The following is a 20,467-nucleotide window of genomic DNA, read 5'->3' as shown; positions in this document are numbered from 1 at the left end:
CGGGCAGATCACTATCAACACCAAGTGCAGATAGGTTCTCATCTGCATGAACACCAAACGGTTTAGTGGCATGAGGATGTAGCCGAGACAAAGAAAGCATTATTTCATCAGAGACGGCGTCATATGACGGTCAAGGCGTAAAAATCACGCATCAAGACGATGCTTATCACTTTCTTTGACAGTGATGGTGACCCACAAGGAATTCCTGCCGGAGGGAACAACAATTTTTCCGCCTTGGCCTTCTTCCGACGGGGTGATGCAGGAGAACGCCATTCCATGCTTTGGCGTTTCGTTTCAGTGTCGTACCTCACACACCAGCTCTCATCCTCTGTAGCAATGCATTGCAAGAAATTTGGATCTGAATCCTTCAGATTTCTTTCTCTTCCCACGCCTCAAAATCGCTTTGAAAGGTCAGAGATTTGAGGATATTCCTGACATCCAACGGAACGTGACGAGGGTCTTGAACACCTTCCCGAAAGAAGACTTTTCTAAAAGTTTCCAGGACATGTACAGCCGTTCTCAACGGTGCATAGCCATGGGAGGGGACTACTTCGAAGGACAGTAAATTAGGTTTCATTAAGAATTCGTTTACTTTCGATATTCAGGATCACTCACCGAACTCTATTGTCAGAGGTTGTATATAGTCACCATATAAAGGCTGCACACACTCGAGTGACAGAGGAAGCAACTTTGAATAAACCATGGTTAGTTTACCAGTACACGGATCATTGTTTTTTTCTCTCCTTACAACCGCTTCAATTGCAGCATGGTACACACGCCGCTGGATGAAATAATTAGCCTTTGTGTGTCAAGACCAAGGGGAGGGGGAAGCGAATACTGCGGGAATGTTTTTTTCATGGACACGGCTGAAAGGTCGCTGGGAAGTACGATCCAGTAGTCTTTGTGTGCAACACTCCCGTTGATTTAATTATTAGGTCTGCCCGCTGGGATTTAAGCAATTTCTCTCTGGAAGCCCATACAAGCGCGGAGACCCTTTAGATCTCCGCCGACTCTTTGTCGCAATGTTAAGAGGATTAACCTTCTAATTATGAAACTCGGGAAAGGCGCTGTGAGGTAGGTTGAAATAGGAAGTCATCAGTGGGAGCAAATATTAAGAGCACAAATTCTCGACCAAAATGTAAATTTCTATGCCTCCAAGCTTACGGCTGCAAACGAGGATGGCTGAAAACGTCCGAGGAAAGAATTATAAACTTCAGTGTGTGTACTGTATGTGCGTGTGATCAAGGAGTTTTGGTTTTCCTTTCGCCACTGTGTTTTTTCTTTCAAAATGAGGTAAAATGAACTTTGCCGCTGAAAGAAAAACTCTCTAGCTTTTAAATCCTTACATTATAGCCCCGTGAAAAATTTCGACCTCTCTTGTTAGCAAAAGTATTGGGTATAGTATAGATAAGTATAGATACGCAGTTTGGTTCTTACGTCATCCACCCACTCAGGTCAGAGTGTGAGTCTCACTCATCGCACCCAACTTGGTTAATACCAGAAATATTACATTGTATTTTTTGCTAAGATAACTATAATTAACAAGCCTAATCTGACGGCTAAGGCATACCGCAATAACCACAATTGGACTTCAAGTTTGGTGCGATGAGTGAAACCCATCAGAGTATCTAAGTATACAGCATTGTGAATCACTCCCTTCACTTCCAGCTGCCCTGCACCTTGCTACCTGTATAAGTGGGCACCAAACTTCAAGGACGATAAAACATTCAAATACTGACCAAGGTAAAATATATATTGTAGAAGAAATTATACTATAAAACGAAACGTTTCCACCCTCTAACAGGGTTTTCTTCAGACAAAGATTCACAATAATTTGATATAAAGATCTAACCATCATCTTATAATACATTTGCAGTCCATACACAAAACAGTCCTTATCTCAGACCTTTCCTGTCAGGACTGGCGCCATTGTGTTGTTTTGTGTATGGACTGCAATTGTATATGTATATATACCTTATTGTATATATATATATATATATATATATATATATATACATATATATATATATATACACACACACACCTTATCACACCATTTCAGTAGGAAATTATGTGTTTAAGCTTAAGACATTGTTATAATAGTGGTTTTACTAAGGTCTGTTAGGTTCATAGAAAATATGTCAATCAGTGGCGTAAATAGCACCCCCGCAACCCGAAGCTCGTGCAGTAGGAATGATAAATTACGAAATACCGATAGTTCACAACAGTTTTCCATTCAGCATTAAAATATATTTTCAACGAAATATATAATATTTTTATGCTATCACTAGAAAAGCAGAAAGTAAATTATCAGATTAGAAGAAAACCTTCATTAGCTGAATAGTTCAAGTAATTAATTACATTGCTGAAGGGTAGACGACAGTGAAGAACATGCGCTGGCAACTCTTACTTTTACCTCTCCTCACCCCCTTAGCACACTTATATGATAAATCCTGGCCCCGACGTCGGCTTAAAAACCGAGGCAGACACAAATGCTTGTGAATACCGATATTGGTTTGTATTTACAGAATGAGGTATACTAGCAGAAGAGCTAAAGGTTCAATTTTATCATCCAAACCAAGAAAACCACCTTTCCCAAAAGACCCGGTGAGTTGGAGATTTTTCACCTCCGATTATTATTATTATTACGCTAGCACTAAAACCGGACGGAAAATAGAGAGATTTTCGATTTGTTATTCATCTGTTTTAGATGCTGTTTAGTGTGTGCCATGCTGGTTGTTTGCTGCTAATAGGTTCGATAAACACTTTAATGATGCATGGTTCTAAAGTTTGTCTCTTATCTTAACCTTTCGTAATAGACTTTACATTTATTCAAATTACATATTTGTTTATACCAAATATAAATGTATGCATGAATTAATATTTTAGAAGATATTTTTTTTATTTTTAACGAGTAGGGGCGCACAAATGAATGTTTCGGGGGGGGGCACAAGGCATGTTAGTTACGCTACTCATGTCAATGGTCTTATTCTTGATTAGCAATTTATTATAACTGGTGCACATTTTCCACCATGAAGATATCTTTTCAATTTCCGATATAGCCTTCTCTATAAGAAAAACATCATTGTCGAGTCTAGTTTGCGACGACGGAATTCGAAAATTAATCTGGCAGAGTAGATGTTCAGTATCTATTTTGTGATTTGACAACTTCCACAAGAATATTCTTTCATGTAACATGCTTCAACAACACAGCTTTGTAAACCGACATTCATATATTAGGTTGTCGTAGTGTTCAAATGTGGGGCAAACTTTCTGAAAATTGTATTTTAAAAATCTGAGAAATCTTGATTGGACTCTTTCAATTGCTTCACTGTACTTTGCTGTGTCTGTATTCCATATAACATATTCATATTCGAGTTTTGGTTTTACATATGAATAATACAAAACTTTTAGTGTCTCAATACTTGTAAAATTACTTCCCATTCTAAGAATAAACCCAAGGTTCTTGAACGCATCACTAATTATTTGTACTATTATATGTGTTTATAACAAAATAGATTTCAATAAAAAATAACCCCTAAATTAACTATAAAATTTCTTGCTAGAGTATGGTTGTATATTTGATACTAAAATTCGGTTGGTTTGAAATATAATTTCGAAGTTGAATACTGTCATCTTGTTTGCTTATTCTCCTGTAAAATTCCAGGTCATCTGCAAACAGCAATTTGCGTGAATTTTCTAATGAATCAGGCAAGTCGTTAATAAGTAATGAGAAAAGAAGTGGCCCAAGGTTAGAACCCTGAGGACTCCTGACGCGACGACTCTTATCTCGGAGGATGTGGCCTTTATACGTCACGTACTGCTTACGATTCTGCAAATAGGAAGCGAACAGTTAACGCAGTGGTTCAGAAACATTAAAGCATGCTAATTTACTTAATATGATATCGTTGTAGTTAATTGTTTGACACTGTTTTTAGTTTGTTTTGTAGAAGTAGTACTAGTAATTACACTCCTTGCTAGGCTCCATTCGAATGATCATAATATCAGACAAACGGGAGGATTTACACACAGACACAATTTAAGAATTAATAATAAATAGTTGCCATCCTTTAAAGGACAAAAGGTGCCTAATGAATAAATAAGCATGGCTATCAGGAGAGACGGTCAGTTTTTGTAATTAAATTAATGCATTTGTTATTAATTGTTGATCGTTACTGTTCTTTGTATAATTGGAATTCATCCCGACAATTACTGTAATATTTTCATCGAGAATTTGGGTTGCATTAGCCCATTGTACAGTTAATAGACAAGTATTTAGTAGATTGTTAATAAACACTCTCATCTATAGTCTAGTGCCTTTTCATGCTTTTGATGAAAATAATGATTATTGATAACACGAACCTTGGGAGGGCCCAATTATGCAAGTAAATAGCCATGGTTTATCTGTGTTCCGAAGGGGTGTTGTACAGCCCAATTGAACTAATGTAATGCATCCCCGAGGCAGATATAGAAAAAAGGTGCTATACAAGTCAGGATGTGTTTTTGATGGAATTAAGTCAAGTAATATTCATTACTGTTATTAGCACTGATGTAAGAATAATGTCTGACTACTCGGACACCCTGTACATCAAATTTTCATGGTCCCAACAATGCTATACGTTATACAATTTTCCTGCATTTAACCTTTTTTATCTTTGTCCCTTGAGAAACGTATAATTGAGGACACACTGTACCATAACGATAAAGAGGTCTGCTATCCATTATACATAAAATAGCAGTCAACGTACGCAACAGAGTGGTTAGCAGAGCGCACTATGAAACCAGTGGTTCGAAACCCAGCCTGGGGCATGGATGATTTTTGTAAGTCTTCTAAATCAGATCCATATCATCACTCACCCTCATCGACGCGACTAGCAAAAAGTGGAAGAAAAGCAACGCTAAATAATAAAAATCAAATGAAATTGGGGAGGAAGGGCAAGACACTCGCACTCTCCATAAACGTCCAAGTCGAGGGAAATATCAAAAAAATAGAAACCTACAACAGAAACGTTGATAAGTTTTCTTCTTAAATCACACATACGTTTTGTAGAAAATCTCAAAGAAGTACACATTTAGAGTTATAAGAGATTGAATGTTCAAGGCGCAGACAACATAATCTCAATAGAGTAGTAAACAAAGAGATGTTCCATTAGTGGACTAAATTTTAGAGCAATTTTTATTGTTACTCTAAAAGCAATCTTCTTACCTTCGACAAACATCCAAAAGAAGTTCGTCTGGTAGAAATACTGGATCAGTAGAACAAGCGTGATGCACCCTGCCATGTCAGTGTAGATGGATGTCTGAAAAATTAGTCAATCATTAGAGATATAACCTTTTCTTTCTTAAAGTGGAAAAACTTAGATTTCATGAAATTCAACATGGGTTGGTGGAAGGAAAATATATGTTTCGATATTAATCAAAAGACAGCTACTATGCCAGCACACAGGTTGCTGAGATATAGAGGTAATTTTGCATGCACCCAATTAAGTATTCAAATGGAATTACTAACAATCATTTGCTGATTTCCAAAAGACAAAAATGTCAATATGGAAATATAGTGCAAATTTGATTAGTATTAATTGCATAATAATACCTCCATTCAATTTAAAATGCTTTCAACAACAATTTAATAATCAGAATTTTCATTCATATTGAACAATTTTTAAATGTAACCAAAACAATATAATGATTTATCGCAAGGATCTGGCTGACATGAATGTAAAATATTAAAAAAAACGAATAAAATTTGTAGTCATGTCGGGACAATATTATTGATATTAACATTCTCAATGGTGAACAATGAGACTGACTCAAGCACACAGACTCCTCTAAGTTACGGGGATAGTATTTAGGCACAGGCTACAATTAAAACGCAGAGAAATGAAGACAGAATAATGTCAAGGATATCACGAAAGGATTTAGTACTGTGTAATACAATGGCAATATAGATAATTATCTCCATTATAATCTGCAGGCTCAAAATGAATGTAAGATTTCACCCTTTCTTCCTGTGTGAGCTTTCAACTAGCAGAGGGTTTCAAAGGCAGACAATGATACTCGTGGTGCTACAATACAATTAGTACAATACGTGGCCACCGGATGATTATGCATTAAACACTAGAATGGGTGAAAATTAACCTTATGATATTTTATAACAGTTGCCACATGATAACAGAATTTTACACGGGTTTGTAGTTCTGGCTGTTATCAAGAGGTTCAGTGAAGAGTAATATTTCTGGATGGGAGAGTGTCTCGTGTTGTAGTTTTAGCTGTGCTGGGTGTGGGTCTGTGAATTTTCACCCATCCTATTAGTACCCATCCTCCGTACCAAATTTATAGATTTAGTGGATGAAAATGGCATATTATAAGAAAGAACTGTCTGATTTTGAAATGTGTAAGTCTTTTGAAGATGAGTTGAATTTAAAGGATCAAATTGTGCACTTTTATTGTGTAAGATTAACCTTTTTCTGAAAGCTTTTGATTATATTATAATAATTATTCAGAGTTTCAAGTGTGTAAATGTAAATACATAATACGAAGTTATTTTTATTTGTATTTCTAACAAAAAATAAAATGTTTCAAACTATAATACACGTTTATTACAAATAGGGTAAAGGAGGGGAAGTTCGCCACCAAAATTCTTTTCATTTTTTTCCTTCTAAACGAACTGGAGGAGGACGACAAAATGTATAACATACAAAAAGTAGTCCTTGTGGATTATGGGGAATATAACATAAATACTATGTTACTTATACTTATGACGTAATATTAAAAATACTAAAATGAGAAAAAGTGGCGAAATTCCCGCCACATGCTGAGAAATTCGCCATGTAACTTCTTTATCATTTAATCTTCAGTTTAAGTGTATGAAATACCAAGTTGATGCCAATAACTCAGACAATAAAGTGTAAAAGACCTACAAATGACAATACAAAACTGCTTAAAAAGATACAATACAAACATGTTTAAGAAACATAGGCCTAAATGTTCATATGCATTGTGAACAAGTTGTGTGTGAAAGATCGCCTGTAAGAATGGAAATTCGACACATTTTCTGTTACTCTGGGGAATTTACCAGCAAATGTATAGTCCAAAGAAAACAACTTATGTTTACTTGTACATGCACGCTTTCCAAAGCAAATCTTTTCACGACATTCTTAAGGTTTGAGGTTAGGATATCAATAATTAAAAGAAAGAAAAATAATTTTTATCTGCCACGAAATGACAATTTCCAACGTAGTATTGAAATTCGGCACCTTTCTTTGTCTTCTGCGTAAACACAATTGCGCATTCGATACTGTACTGCTTGTTTGTTAATTCGCTCACCACACTGTAGTTTTCAGTGGAAACAAGGCACATGTTACTTGATTTTTGACAGGCTTCAGTTAGTGTTTCCAACCTATAGTTTCTAACTACGATTACAATAACCACAAGTACGGCGAAATTCATAGCATGGTGACCATCCCTTCATTTACCCTAATATATTTTGAAAGCACCCTGAGTAAGAAAGGTACCGGTACGTGTTACAACTGTTCCTCACATATCTAGATTTTTTACAGAAGTATTATATTTCATGTACTTACACTACCAAACGTAAAAAGAAAATAATGTGGGTAAAAGTTCACCCATCATAGTAAAAATAGGCAAGGAAAACATCCTAGTGCTGAAGGATTCAAATATAATCAAACCGAAGACGTCGAAGCATCACCACATAACGTTTCAAGCAAAGAAACGCACAAAAGAAATTGCTAGTTATCATTATCTAAACTCAGGTTCGTCAGTTTCTACATAATTTGGAATAGTCAGCAAGTTCTTTTCCTTTCTGTGCCCACTGACAAATTACACTCTGAGGTATAACGAACTACAAACCCTGAGCTCCACACAAACCTTCTGAACTTATAAAGGTAAGCAATAGCTCTCTCTTTCAAATTTACATTTAGGACATGTTATATGATTTAGTAGTGAAGGTTCTGATTATAACATTTCATATCGACTATGGTCTAAGGTTATCTAGCAAGTTAGTCGCATAGACCTCGCTTTCGCACGGAACTCCACACCAAGAAATATGTAAAAATTATCGAGGCAGTCTTCAGGTACAGTTTCTTGAAGCGTATTCTCGCTGCTGTGTTCTGGTAGGTGATCTGTGATCTCCTCATCCTCTCCAGATTACTGTGCAACTTTTTTACTTAATTTAGCTCTATTTACGGCGTATTTTGTAGTGGAAATTAATATAAAATCACTGATGCAATATTTTAAAAATTATATCATGGGTTAAGGGTGAACTTTTCAAAGGAATTCAAATAGCACCCTTTTTGTTCCACGAAGTGCACGATGGAAAATAATGTATTGCGGGATGAAAGTTTCAGGCGCCTGTTCCTGCAGTCAGTAGTCTATAATACTCTGTGTAAATCTTTCTCGCGTGTGATGGTTACTTCATCAGTTTCATCAAATGGCTTCGGATAGTTATGTACTAAAAACCTTTAAATATGCACGCAAATATAATCTTAAAATGCTCGAAATATGCTCTTTGAATGCTCAAAATATGCATTTAAAATTTTAAAAATTGACATCAAACTCAGAAAATTTAGCCATAGCTTGTAACTATTTATCAATTCCACTGTTTACAAAAGTAAAAAAATATGGTTTGGCTTACCTTATTGCCAATTAACCATATTTAACATATGTTTTTTGTACGTAGGCCTATATGTATCTTTATCATAAGTGCACTAACTGTTTCTGACTTCACTGAACGTAACGATTAGCACAAGGTGGAATTTCACCAGCTGTCTCTCATTCTACTCAGCATGAAAGGTCACTATTGCACTTAAAAACTACGTATTGTTTCAGATGCTCAAAAGTAAACTTATGCCTGTTATCCACGAGAATACTTATATGCTGAGCGAAGTACAGATCGCTTGCTTCTCCTTAGGCATCTTCGGATTGCATTCTCTCACAGCCACCGTTACATTAACGATTCTCCAACTCGAAAACAAAGATTAAAATTACGCGCATTAGCACCTGTTCTAGCAGTGGAATTTCCAGAGAGAAGTGACTCACCTGCCAACAAAGATAGCAAACCGGTCTTGACTCTTGACTACGAAGAACACCTGACAAATGAATGATGTTTCTGAATTGCTCCAAGGAAAAGGAAACTACAAATTTTCAGACAAAAACAGCAGAATATGTATTTGTAAGAAAAAATGGTAAAATATGCAATATATCCTGAAGACACTGAAAATATGCATTTGCATATGCTATATGCAAAATACATAACTATCCGAAGCCTACTAATAACCATTAATCCTCATCGTGGAGATTAGCAAAAGGTGCAGAAAAAATACGTAAAATAAATATACAACCGATAATGCCATTGACATTACATTGTAGGTGTATGTTATTTAGTTGAAATATTGTGTTTGTTCTTTTTTTTAATTTGGCAAATATTTAAGACGTCAAAATCAACTAGTATTATATTGACAAATACACTAACCTAAATATGTCAACCTGGCAACATGTAAGAGATTGAAAGATTTATCAACAAGATAAATATAGCATAACAACGAGATAATTGTGATATGAAAATATCTAGAAAAATATCGATGTGTGTATTTAAGTTTGTATATTGTTGGTAAGTGCAAAAACGAAGAATAAACCTATGTATTAAGGTAAAACAGGATGTTTCATTTACCACGACTGGTGATTAACAGTCTTGTGCTAACGACGTGTGGAGCGAAGGGTAAATTCCTAAACAGGCTCAAAGGTTTCAAAGTTTTAATTTTTCTTATAGCTAAACACCTGTTACAGAGGATTAGTTTTTACAAACGTGAAAAACAAAAACAGCAACCAGATTTAATATTTGCACGCTCTTAGGGGTTCTAAATATAATTTCTGATTTTGTAGAGTTTTCTAGGTTCTCCAACTCACTGAGAAACTTGTATGACCATCTCCACACTAACTGCATTCACCCGTACGCAACTGCCTTTGTTAGTTGGACTTCGTATTTTTAAGAAATCCAACAAACGCTACGAGCATAGACCGTATAGGGTCAATCCATATCAAGTGATACAACATGGTTGCTTGACCATTTTTAAAAAAGTTTATTTTTAGTGTGGTGTGAGCCTCATATGTTGACAGTTCAGAAGCACTGTTATTTTATTTTTACTATCACCGATTTAAAGATGGCGGGCACTTTTTCCATAAAAACCTAAGCAAAACTTTAAAATTTATCGACAAATTTGTTTTCGAAATAGAAAAAGTTTCGTAAGTAGACTTATTCATATTTCTCCCAGGCCAGTTCTTTATTTTCGACTTTCTCTCGCAAATATTACACTTGTAGCCATACAATGTGCATACACTTCAGACAGTCTCTACCTGGTGTTGCCTTTTCAAGTTTTCCAGGATTCCAAACACTTGAATTTCTTTCTCACGTGTGAGTCCAGCTTTTCTTCGTCCCATGAAAATTCCAGAGCATAGTTCCTAGGTTGTCGTCATCTTTCATCAGCTTGTTTTCTTTATCGTGCATATTTTCCATTCATCGATTATTTTTTACTCTTTTTTTAATTTTTTAGAATTGACTTAGATTTTACGAAATATCTTCATTTCTTCATTTTTAAATTATTTCAATTGTTGTTTTAAAGTAAATTAGGAATAAAATAATATCGAACATCACTTCTCACATGAAATTAATCGGAATATCTTCTTTACGTAAAACTGGGCATTTGTCCGATTATGTCGTGCTTGTTTAAAAGACAACATGGCCGTGAAATAGTAGGAAACCATTTCTTTGCACGTTTCTTGCTGTAAATTTTAGTATTCTAGCATGGATGTAGAAAAGTGATGATTACCTTTTACCTCGATTATTTCAAAAATTGAAAGAAGCTTCAATCTAGATTTCGCACACTGAGAACAACAAATAACAAATAGCGCATTCTCGCAGACACTTGCTGAATTGCATCACGTGTGGCATCTCTCATCGTGGGCTATCTCAACTCGAATGGCCCTACAGCTATTCGAAATGGAAAATGAATCATGTGATCTGCAAGCAACAAATAACAATAGAAAGACGGGTCCTCGCACCGACTATTGATACTAGCCTCTGTATGCGCCGTGTCCACACTATCGTACGCCCACAAACATCGCATACAAGGTGGATTTTTAAGAATATGTTCAATGGTGTATGAGCGTCGAACGAGCTCATCATAACTAATCCTGCGGCTCAAGACATAGTGCAACGATATCCACAGTGTGTTGCATTGTAACCAACAGCCTACGCTGCTATGGTTGCGGTTGGGAGCAAATGTCTATCCATGCCATAGCTAATGCAACTTCAACGTACATTAGCGTGCAATCACCTGTATGTATATTGCAAGATGTACTATATGTCCAGAATGCAAATGCGCTGTGGCCAATTCTGGACCTAACGATGGTGTAATAAATTGTTTGGAATATATAGCAATGGCACTTCTCATTCACAATACATGAGATAAGCCACATTAGAATAGACGGGTGAGAATATGTTACCACGGAAGTCTGAGTATTAGACATCAAAGTCAATCCCAGCTTGTAAAATAAGCCAAAGAGAAACCGCAGCTAAGATAATAATGTTTACAAGATTGCTAAGAACTCTTAAGACAAAATTTAAACTCCGGTTATTCGACTGAGAAAATAGAGAAATGGTAAGAATCTGGCCCAGTTGCATACATATCGAATATCTTGTAAAACCGACTATTTTTTTCGTTCTTTTCTTGGAATGTAATACAGGGTGTACACAAAATAATGTCGGAGTTTTAAATTTGTGTAATTTCTCTTGTTTGCTGTATACAATACCTTACATGAGACGGACGAGTAAGTGTACAAGTTTATAAAACACCTACTACACACACTACAAGTACTCAATGTGAGCACGTTGTATTACACGGCACACATCCAAACGACAGTCCAGTTCTTCCCACATTCTGCTCAGTTTCTCCGGTGTAATGGATCTAACAGCCTGTACAATCCTACGTCTTAAGTCCTCATGGCAGGTTAATTCGAAATTCACGTCTGATCGCTCACTGAACTGTGACGAGTAAAATGCATTTCGCAAACTGTAGTTACAAAAAGTACTTCTACTGAGACGTCGAGATTTCTGATGAGGGGTCGCCATCTTGAACACTGGGGCTGTCACGCGACAGAGTGAGGTAACAGCTTTTCAGTGTTGCCAGACGAAATTTGAACAGTTGTTCTTTGATTGCATTTAAGCTACAATTATGTGTTTTGGTTTACATAGACATACGAACTACTTCTAACTCCGACAATATTTTGTGTACACTATGTATAATTTATTCATTGCAGATATTTATTAGAGAAAAACTATGAGAGCTATTCTTTCCTCAATCTAATTAGTCGGTGATGTCACATGGGATTTTTCCCCAATTAGCTTCTCTAATACTAAATCAGTTCCTACAGAAGGCAATAGGATAGGGAAATCGTAACCTTCTGAAGCCCACGTTTTTTTGTAACAAGAACGTTAGCTGAAAGTAAAATATGAGACTCAATCTTTTTAAAAAAATAAATTGTAACAATCCTTTATGTTCATATAACTCTTTTAGAAAATCGTGGGCACTCCACTGTAAATGAATTAAGGATGACGTCATATTGCTGAGATAGCCCGAATGTTGACTGTGTAAATTGTGGTCACATACCTTAGACAGAGATAGTGTGTGGCTTTCCAACCGTAGGTATGCGTATTACGTATGCTCAGGTTATTGTCTTCCGTATGAAGATTGTGGAATACCGGACGGCACAGGTTATCCCATACGTGGCTGAAATCTTTGATTCGTTACTTTTCAATACGTGAAATTCACAAGAAAACATAGTGTTTACAATTTCACAAAGAACATTTGAATTGAATTGTAATACAGAGATGACTACAATTTGAAATACTTTCTATGAATAGCAGATAATGTGACTTAATGATTTGGTTGGTTGGTTGATTTGGTGTTTTAAGTCCACTTTATGCACAGTAAGGCTAATTGGGACTGGACCTACAGGTTAAAGTGGGATCCGAACCACTTGTGCCTCCACCGGGTATCGAACCTGGGACCCCTTGATTACAAGGCGACGACGCTACCACTGCGCCATCGGGGAGGCCTGACTTAATGACTTAAACACAGGGAACAAGCATATAAGAAGTCGAACAAACAGGATAATGTAGTCCACTCAGTATAACAACTGACTACCACGCTAGGGGTTTCCGGTTCAAATCTCCCCTACAGTAGTGTTTTTCACAGCAGGATGCCAATTAATATATGTCTGTGAAATATTTATTAAATTTGAAATTGCTCGATGTCAAACTACAGGGTGCGGCAAAAAAACTTAACTGAACTTACCTGAAAGCTTGCTGCCCCTCCAAACAATACGTTACTAAGTTGGGTTAGGAGACAACTAAGGTCGAACAAAGAAGAAATTGGTGACTGTTTTTTTAATGCAATCAGTGAGTAGTTTTTGCTTCAAGTTACTCAAAGCAACCAGTCATTATGGTTCTTCACCGAGCGCCAGCGTGAAGGGAAACTCACAAAGAACAAATGATAATGTCATTCGTGTATTAGACAACGTTTTGCAACTCTATGTTCATATAAATCCAAAGCCGACCTTCACGCCAAAAGAAAGTATGCAGCATATGTCCCTTGAACTTCAAATTGAAGAAACAAGTGTTCTTCGAATAGTGAAGGAAATTGGTGCACGCTCGTATAGATTCTGCATGAAATTAAGTTAAACGCGAGATCAGTGTTCCAACATGGTCCAAGATATGATAAGACGAATGGAATACGTTGTCAATAATGGTGGCAGACATGTTGAACATGTAATTGTTTGATATGAAGTGTACTGTATTACGCAGTTGCGTACTTCTCAGAAATAAATGAGTTCAGCTTCAGTTAAGTTTTTTGCCGCACCCTGTAGTTTAATAAAGTTGTGAGGCCATGAAATGAAACATAAAGATAACAGACGTATAAGTGGAAGCTAATTTCAAACTAACATTTGAAATATTCCATCAGGGATAGTGTGTACTTTAGTTTCATCGCTAAAGAATTGCCATTATGATGGATATCCGAGTTTCTGCAATGAGATCGTATTATATGCAAACGATATGTTTGCTTAATAAAGATTGATAAAGTCTGTACCCAAAATTGCATGCTGGAATTGTGTATTAGCCGTTCAGAATGAGTGTCACGAAAATTTCTCACCGATTCGGAATCGTATGAAAGCAATTTGTTTTAGAATTATTGAATTTCCACTTATTCCTGCTATGGTTGAATTTATGTTTATTGTTTTTGCAAAAGTGCAGGTGCCATTTTTCATTTACAATGCAATAATTGGAATATATGTCTACTGGTACTTTTGCAATTACTATTTATTGTTGTAATACAAACTAATCGGATCAATTTAAGTGTGAACGTTATCACTGTGCAATGTGCCCCACTGAGAATTATTTTGAGAATAGAAGAATTAGTTCGTCATTTTCCCTCGAACAACTGAACTAATTAAAATTGTAATTATTTAAATGATGCACGTCAGCCATTGTTTTTAGAACCACAAGTAAAATAATGTATGTTAACAGAAGTTTGGACATCTCCATGTCCTGACTGCTGTTGGGAAAAACATATGTATTGAAACTAAAAAACAAACCGACGACTGCTTCATTCGAAATTCAAGCGATGCAATCTCAACAATTAACAACCTAAAGGAATCAGCGTAGCATTTTTTTTTTTACTCTCGAGAGTACAAAAGAGCCAACGTTGACTCTGCACTGCTTTTAATTAAAACTCCATCTTCCCTAGAACCAAGAAGGCAGAACATGTAGGCTACACATGCAAAATAAATGGAAGTCCCATGTTTCTCAGGAGGAAAATCAATAACATGAATACGGAGGAAATTGAAACATGGATGTGTCGACATATTTAAAAAAAAAGTTCGATGCGGATAGACTGCGGTAGAAGTCCATTGCTGTTTGTAATTAAAGAGAGACGCTTTCGTAGAGAGAACTCCGTGTGAAGCTCACTTCAACTTCCCTCATCTTTGATCAATAGGAAGAAAGTTGCAGCGCTCCGGGCTTTACTCATATTCGCATGAAAAATCTCCCTTACCTGAACGGCATCGTAGATGATCCACATGAGGTCCGCCAAAAAGTACGTCAACAGAAGATGGGTGTGGATGATGTTCCTCAAACACCTGAGGTCCCTGTAAACAGAGAGAAAACATGTGAAATGTCTGAAAACTTTATATATTTAATTTAATTGTATGGCGTTGTAATAAAAAAGGTAGCTCAAAGTAAGCAGGACGCATGTTGTTCAGTTACCTTTTCTTTGCAACACCCTGTACAATGTTCATTGTGCAAATACGAAACTAATAACAGTAGATAAGCAAACGTATTGCATTATTATGTAAATTGAGTAGGAGGAATGCAAGGAATGCAAGGGAAACAACCGACGTCCGTAGCAGAATGGTTAGCACGGACCGCTACAATGCCAGTGGTTCCCTTTTTCGAATCCCGGCCTGGATATGGATGCTCATCTTGCGTGTCCTTTCGTCAACTTCATAATATCATCATTCATCACTCATCCTCATCATCATCACCAAAAGTGAAGGAAGATCGACGGTAAATGTCCAAAATCAAATAAAGGAAAAAGAGAGATTAAAATATTGACTCCAGTAATGTACTTTCAGCCCTTGTATAGCCACGGACACTTCTGGATTGTAACAACCCCATTGACTTCCAATGGGACCATTACTTGTCTGTGACTGTACACTCAGTCGACAAATTATCATCCTCAATTCTATTGCACACAAACAGCATGGGTTCAAGGGCAAGAATCCCATGTTTTGGTTGGGATTTCGTTTATTTTACTTGGATTTCCTGCCACTTCTGACTAATCGTCAAGATGAGTTATGCTTAATGAAATTGATGAAGGGGCCCACACAAGGAACACCAAAGGCCAGGCGGAGATTCGAATTCAAAATCCATGGCGAAGTAGCGCGCTATGCTAACTCTACTTCACCACGGAAGTTGGCAAGAATCGCACGGGTTCTTATACTACAGCTAACTATTGTTTAAAATAATCGATCTCCGGAACCTGTCTTGTAGTATTACATCTTTTTAAATTCTCAATGGGGCTTCAAACAAAGCATAGGGGTAAAGCTCTTGGCAGATAGAAGTGCCAGAGGACTTATTTTAAAGAGAAAATGTGAGGGAATCCGATTCCATATTTTAACATAAAATTTTAACAATGTTGGAACATTCTGCATTCAAATTTGAATAGCAAAACACAACCCCTTTCAATTAATTTCTTTTTTTATATTGAAACTAAAATATATACTATATATATATTACACACACACACACACATATATATATATATATATATATATATATATATATATATATTATGGAGCTTTAAGAACATAAAGTTTTGAATTTCTTCCTTCTCACCCTCCTATTTTTTGACATATACATAAACATTATTTGTTCAAAATTTCAGCTCAATCAAATAATATTTAGGGGTCGCGCAACACCATCGAATTTCTATTGCAAATTAGCAGAATGGGCAGTTGAAGGATAATGTATTACTAATGTGTAGTGCTATTATCCTAAACATGATTCATTGATTGATAGATGGACATGGACATGGACACTCACTAACATCCATGCCCAGGCCAGGATTCGAACCCGGGACCCCTGGCGTCGTAGCGCGATGTGCTAACCACTCTGCCACGGGGGCCGGCTATCCTAATATGAATAAAGTGAAAGGGGAATAATGTTAAAAGTTTAACATCTCTGAAAGTTGAACAGTGTACGGTTAGTTAAGGAAATAAGATTTTTCCGCTTGTCCTGGCTTTCTCAGTACCTGTGCATCTTGAGTATAATCGCGAGGTGGTGCTTCCCGTGTAACTGAGCTCGTCACAAGATGCATGCAGATTTTTTCAATCTTTCCTGCGTAGAGTAGAAGGGACAGCTGTAGTTTAGCTGTCTGTGTGTTTATCCGGCCTATATATTACGTTGAGCCGTTGTTGTCTAGTCGGTAGAGCGTGTGACTGCCACGCGGGAGACCTGGCTTCGATTTCCGGGCTGGGAGATCCAAGGTCGGAATTTTTTCGGTCTCGTCCCCCGCATATAGCGGCTCTGAGTGAGTGATGATATGATGAAATTGATTAAGGAACACTCACAAAGAACACGCATACCCAGGCCGGGATTTCAACCAGGACCCCTGGCATTGTTGCGTGCTGCGCTAACTACTCCGCCGCGGAGGTTGGCGAAGAAAACAACCTTGGAAGAAAGTGCTAAGTTGCGACGTTTTTGGTGGAAATATGGATAATTTTACACTTAGTTACGCTTCCAAAAGAAGGTAAACCCAAACTATTCGTTCCGAGCTAGTGACTAAGATACAGAAAGCCTTTAAATCTGAGGCTAAGGTCACCTTGGGGGAGGGACACGGAGACGGAAGACTGATGCAAGATGTATCTGGAAAAGAAGAGGAAAATCGCCTGGCTGTGTTAGTATCAAGACCAAATGTTGATGATCAACTATTGGCAGAAGAGCAGAAATAATGTTTTCTTCAAATGTTTCACGAGCATCGAAAAAGTTTAATAAAAGTATCATTAAGAAATAATTTCAGAACAGGAGTAAGGTGTTATGTATTTTATGTGCTTCATTTGTCCTTTATATTTGTGTTGTAATAAATATAAATATTCTCTTTTATATGTATAAAAGTTATATAAAGTAACTCTATTTTTAATCATGCATCCTTGCCCATTTTCGTACAATACGAAATTTCAATGCGGCTGCGCGAACTATAAATATAAACCTATTTTACTGAAACTTTACACAAATTATCTTTATATATATTGGCATGAAATGAGAGGGTGAGATTAACAACAATACAAAGTTTATGTTTTTCTATATATTTGTGAAGTACCCTAATATAGTATATATATGTAGTGCTGGAATACAAATAATATAATGTGTACATATAAGATCCTGGTCTTGGCAGTTGCGAAGGGCAATAGGCTCCCTTGCCCACCCCTGATACAAGTGTATGATTGCAAATAAGATTATTTTTGACGTGGCAAGTTATAGGTTGTATTGAAAAAATTATGAATACGAGTACGATATGCGATCACGTTTCAGTTAGTCTGTACGCCATTAATCAACGAAATTAAATACCAGAGACATTGTATGTGTTGCGGCGTACATCAGCTTCATCAAAAGCTTATGAAACCCGTCAACAGGCGTATTGGTGCTCGATGAAATTACCGTTCCAGTGTGATTTATTGTCGTGGTCACATTTTCATTCAGAAATCCAGTGGTTTACCATTTCCATTAAACAGGCTTATGATTTCAAAACCGCAAAGCTTACACGATACTCAATTCAATACCTTCGAGGAAAGATATAAATTTAATTATCACATATCGATGCTGAGGCTAGGTAGTTTGTTTGGGGGGAAGCTAGGTCTTCAGCCTCTTTCGGTACTTTCGAAAATTTCCAAATTTCCAAAAACCTTCTGCGAAATTCCACATTTTGAAAATTTTCATCTTTTCAGAATATTTCTCGTGCAGACAAGTGAATCGCCGTGTGGATTGCTTTCGAAGGTGTCTAGTTGTATGGTAATTCTATTTTCTATCAGATATATAGGTAACGGCGAGAGCAGACCAGTCCAGAACAGTGGTTCTCAAAGTGTGGTACGCGTACCTCCAGCGGTACATGAACTACTTGAGGATGGTTCGCAATCAGGTTGGAGAGTGGTTTTTAATACGTGGTGTACCTATAAAACAAGTAGCGAAATACTATACTAAATGTGGAGCCGAATCTCCGCTTAAAAGTTTCAGATAAACAACCAGACATGAAGAAACTGTGTCACGGTATGCAGGCACATGATTCTCATTAGAAACTCTGAGGATTTGTAATATAAAACTCCAAAATTGTGCTTGACAGTTTGTTTACAAACTCATTTTTGTTCTTTACTTTTTTTCAAATAACTCGGGAAAAATTATGAAAATTAATTATCATTGTGTACTTCTTAGCATACATGTGTTTCACATTTTCATTTCTCTAACGTAGGAACACCCAATAAAATAACAAACATAGGATTCTAATGTTTATTTGTTTACCATCTTTCCACATACAGCCTGAATGCCATTTTGCTCTATTGCAGATAAATGCCTCCAACATATTAAAAAACGACCCACCAATCAGGCAGCCAAAAAATTCCCCAACACCCATTATTCGGAGAAAACCTATGGTGGGGCTACATTAGACGTTTAGTTACAACTAAAGGTTACAATGAGGAAAAAATTTCGGAACGGCTGCTCTAGAAGGAATTCTGAAACAAGCGCACGTGCTGTCACTACAGCGACGTTCGTTGAACAGTGGAAACTGTGGGCTATCACTGCGAGCGCTGTCGCCACGTTCAACACACATATTTAGTCCGTTGAATGAAAATCTGTAAAAAATCGGTTTGGTAATGTGAAGTGATAATGACAATGTGTTTTAAAATCAGTTGCAAAGAGCTTCAAAACAAGACAAAGCTCGTATCTGTAGGACTATGCAAGACTAAAAAAGTTGTTTCACAAAATTAATATGAACCATTTTTTGGCCGATTAAAAAAAATGTATGCAAAATCATCTACCTGTACTGCATTTAAATGTCAATACGATCAGACCACAAGTTTTTTCATTTAATGAATTTCAAAAAGCGGTCGTTTGGAAAACATCAATAAAACCGACACCTTTTTGTTAGCACAACGATAAAAATCGAAGCATGCTTGAAAAGAATTGGTTACTATAGCTTAACGCAGAATTGAGTAAGATAAATTGTAATGCAACTCGTATTTGTGTAGGTCTACTGGATAATTTTTAATAGGAATCCAAACTCGCGTATCCATAAGTTTTATTCCGATAGTAGATGGTCATCGCCCTAAAACGACTGTTGTGTTACCTATTTTCTTGAATTATTATTATTATTATTATTATTATTATTATAAATGTTCTGCTATTACAACATCAGTATTTTCACGATCGTAGAGAAACAAATATTGCACTTACTTGAAGTAGATGAAAATGGTGATGGCTATTGTGAGGGCCACGAGGGAGAGGCAGTAGCCGAAGTAGTAGAAGGTCCCAGCCCAGTCCGCTGGCATGCTCGGCTGCTCCTCATGCATCACCTGGCACTCGCTGTAGTTGGAGTACGTGTCCCATGTTCCGTTATTGTGGCAGAACCGAGTAGCGTTATCTGAAATACAGAAAAAATCAAACCGAATTAATACAGAAAATATGCACTACGGTGAAGTGTCACTATTCTACATAATTATATCACATCAACAACATAACAACACCAAATATATACAGCTGAGCCTATGGACGTATATATAGTTCACGTAAGGGGGGAGGGGTTCAACTTTTGGTATGATTAGGGTTGCTATATTTCATAAGTGA

General features: G+C 36.7%; 1 protein-coding gene across 3 annotated transcripts in view; it reads right to left on the bottom strand.

The window, feature by feature from the left end:
* LOC145986395 (diuretic hormone receptor-like) overlaps positions 1-20,467 on the bottom strand; it is a 942,340-nt gene that overhangs the window by 199,748 nt on the left and 722,125 nt on the right. For all 3 annotated transcript variants that reach the window (XM_083120362.1, XM_083120363.1, XM_083120364.1), the window contains exons 4-6: positions 20,078-20,264; positions 15,126-15,219; positions 5,207-5,300 (exon numbers count right to left, since the gene is read on the bottom strand). In XM_083120362.1, coding sequence (XP_082976488.1) covers positions 5,207-5,300; positions 15,126-15,219; positions 20,078-20,264 — 375 coding nt within the window. The remainder of the gene's footprint in view (positions 1-5,206; positions 5,301-15,125; positions 15,220-20,077; positions 20,265-20,467) is intronic.

This window comes from Lepisma saccharinum, chromosome 4 (assembly GCF_977018435.1).
Source record: "Lepisma saccharinum chromosome 4, izLepSacc3.1, whole genome shotgun sequence".
NCBI classification, from domain to species: Eukaryota; Metazoa; Arthropoda; class Insecta; order Zygentoma; family Lepismatidae; genus Lepisma; species Lepisma saccharinum.
The sequence above is the reverse complement of the archived record's forward strand: the minus strand, read 5'-3'. Positions and strand labels throughout refer to the sequence as shown.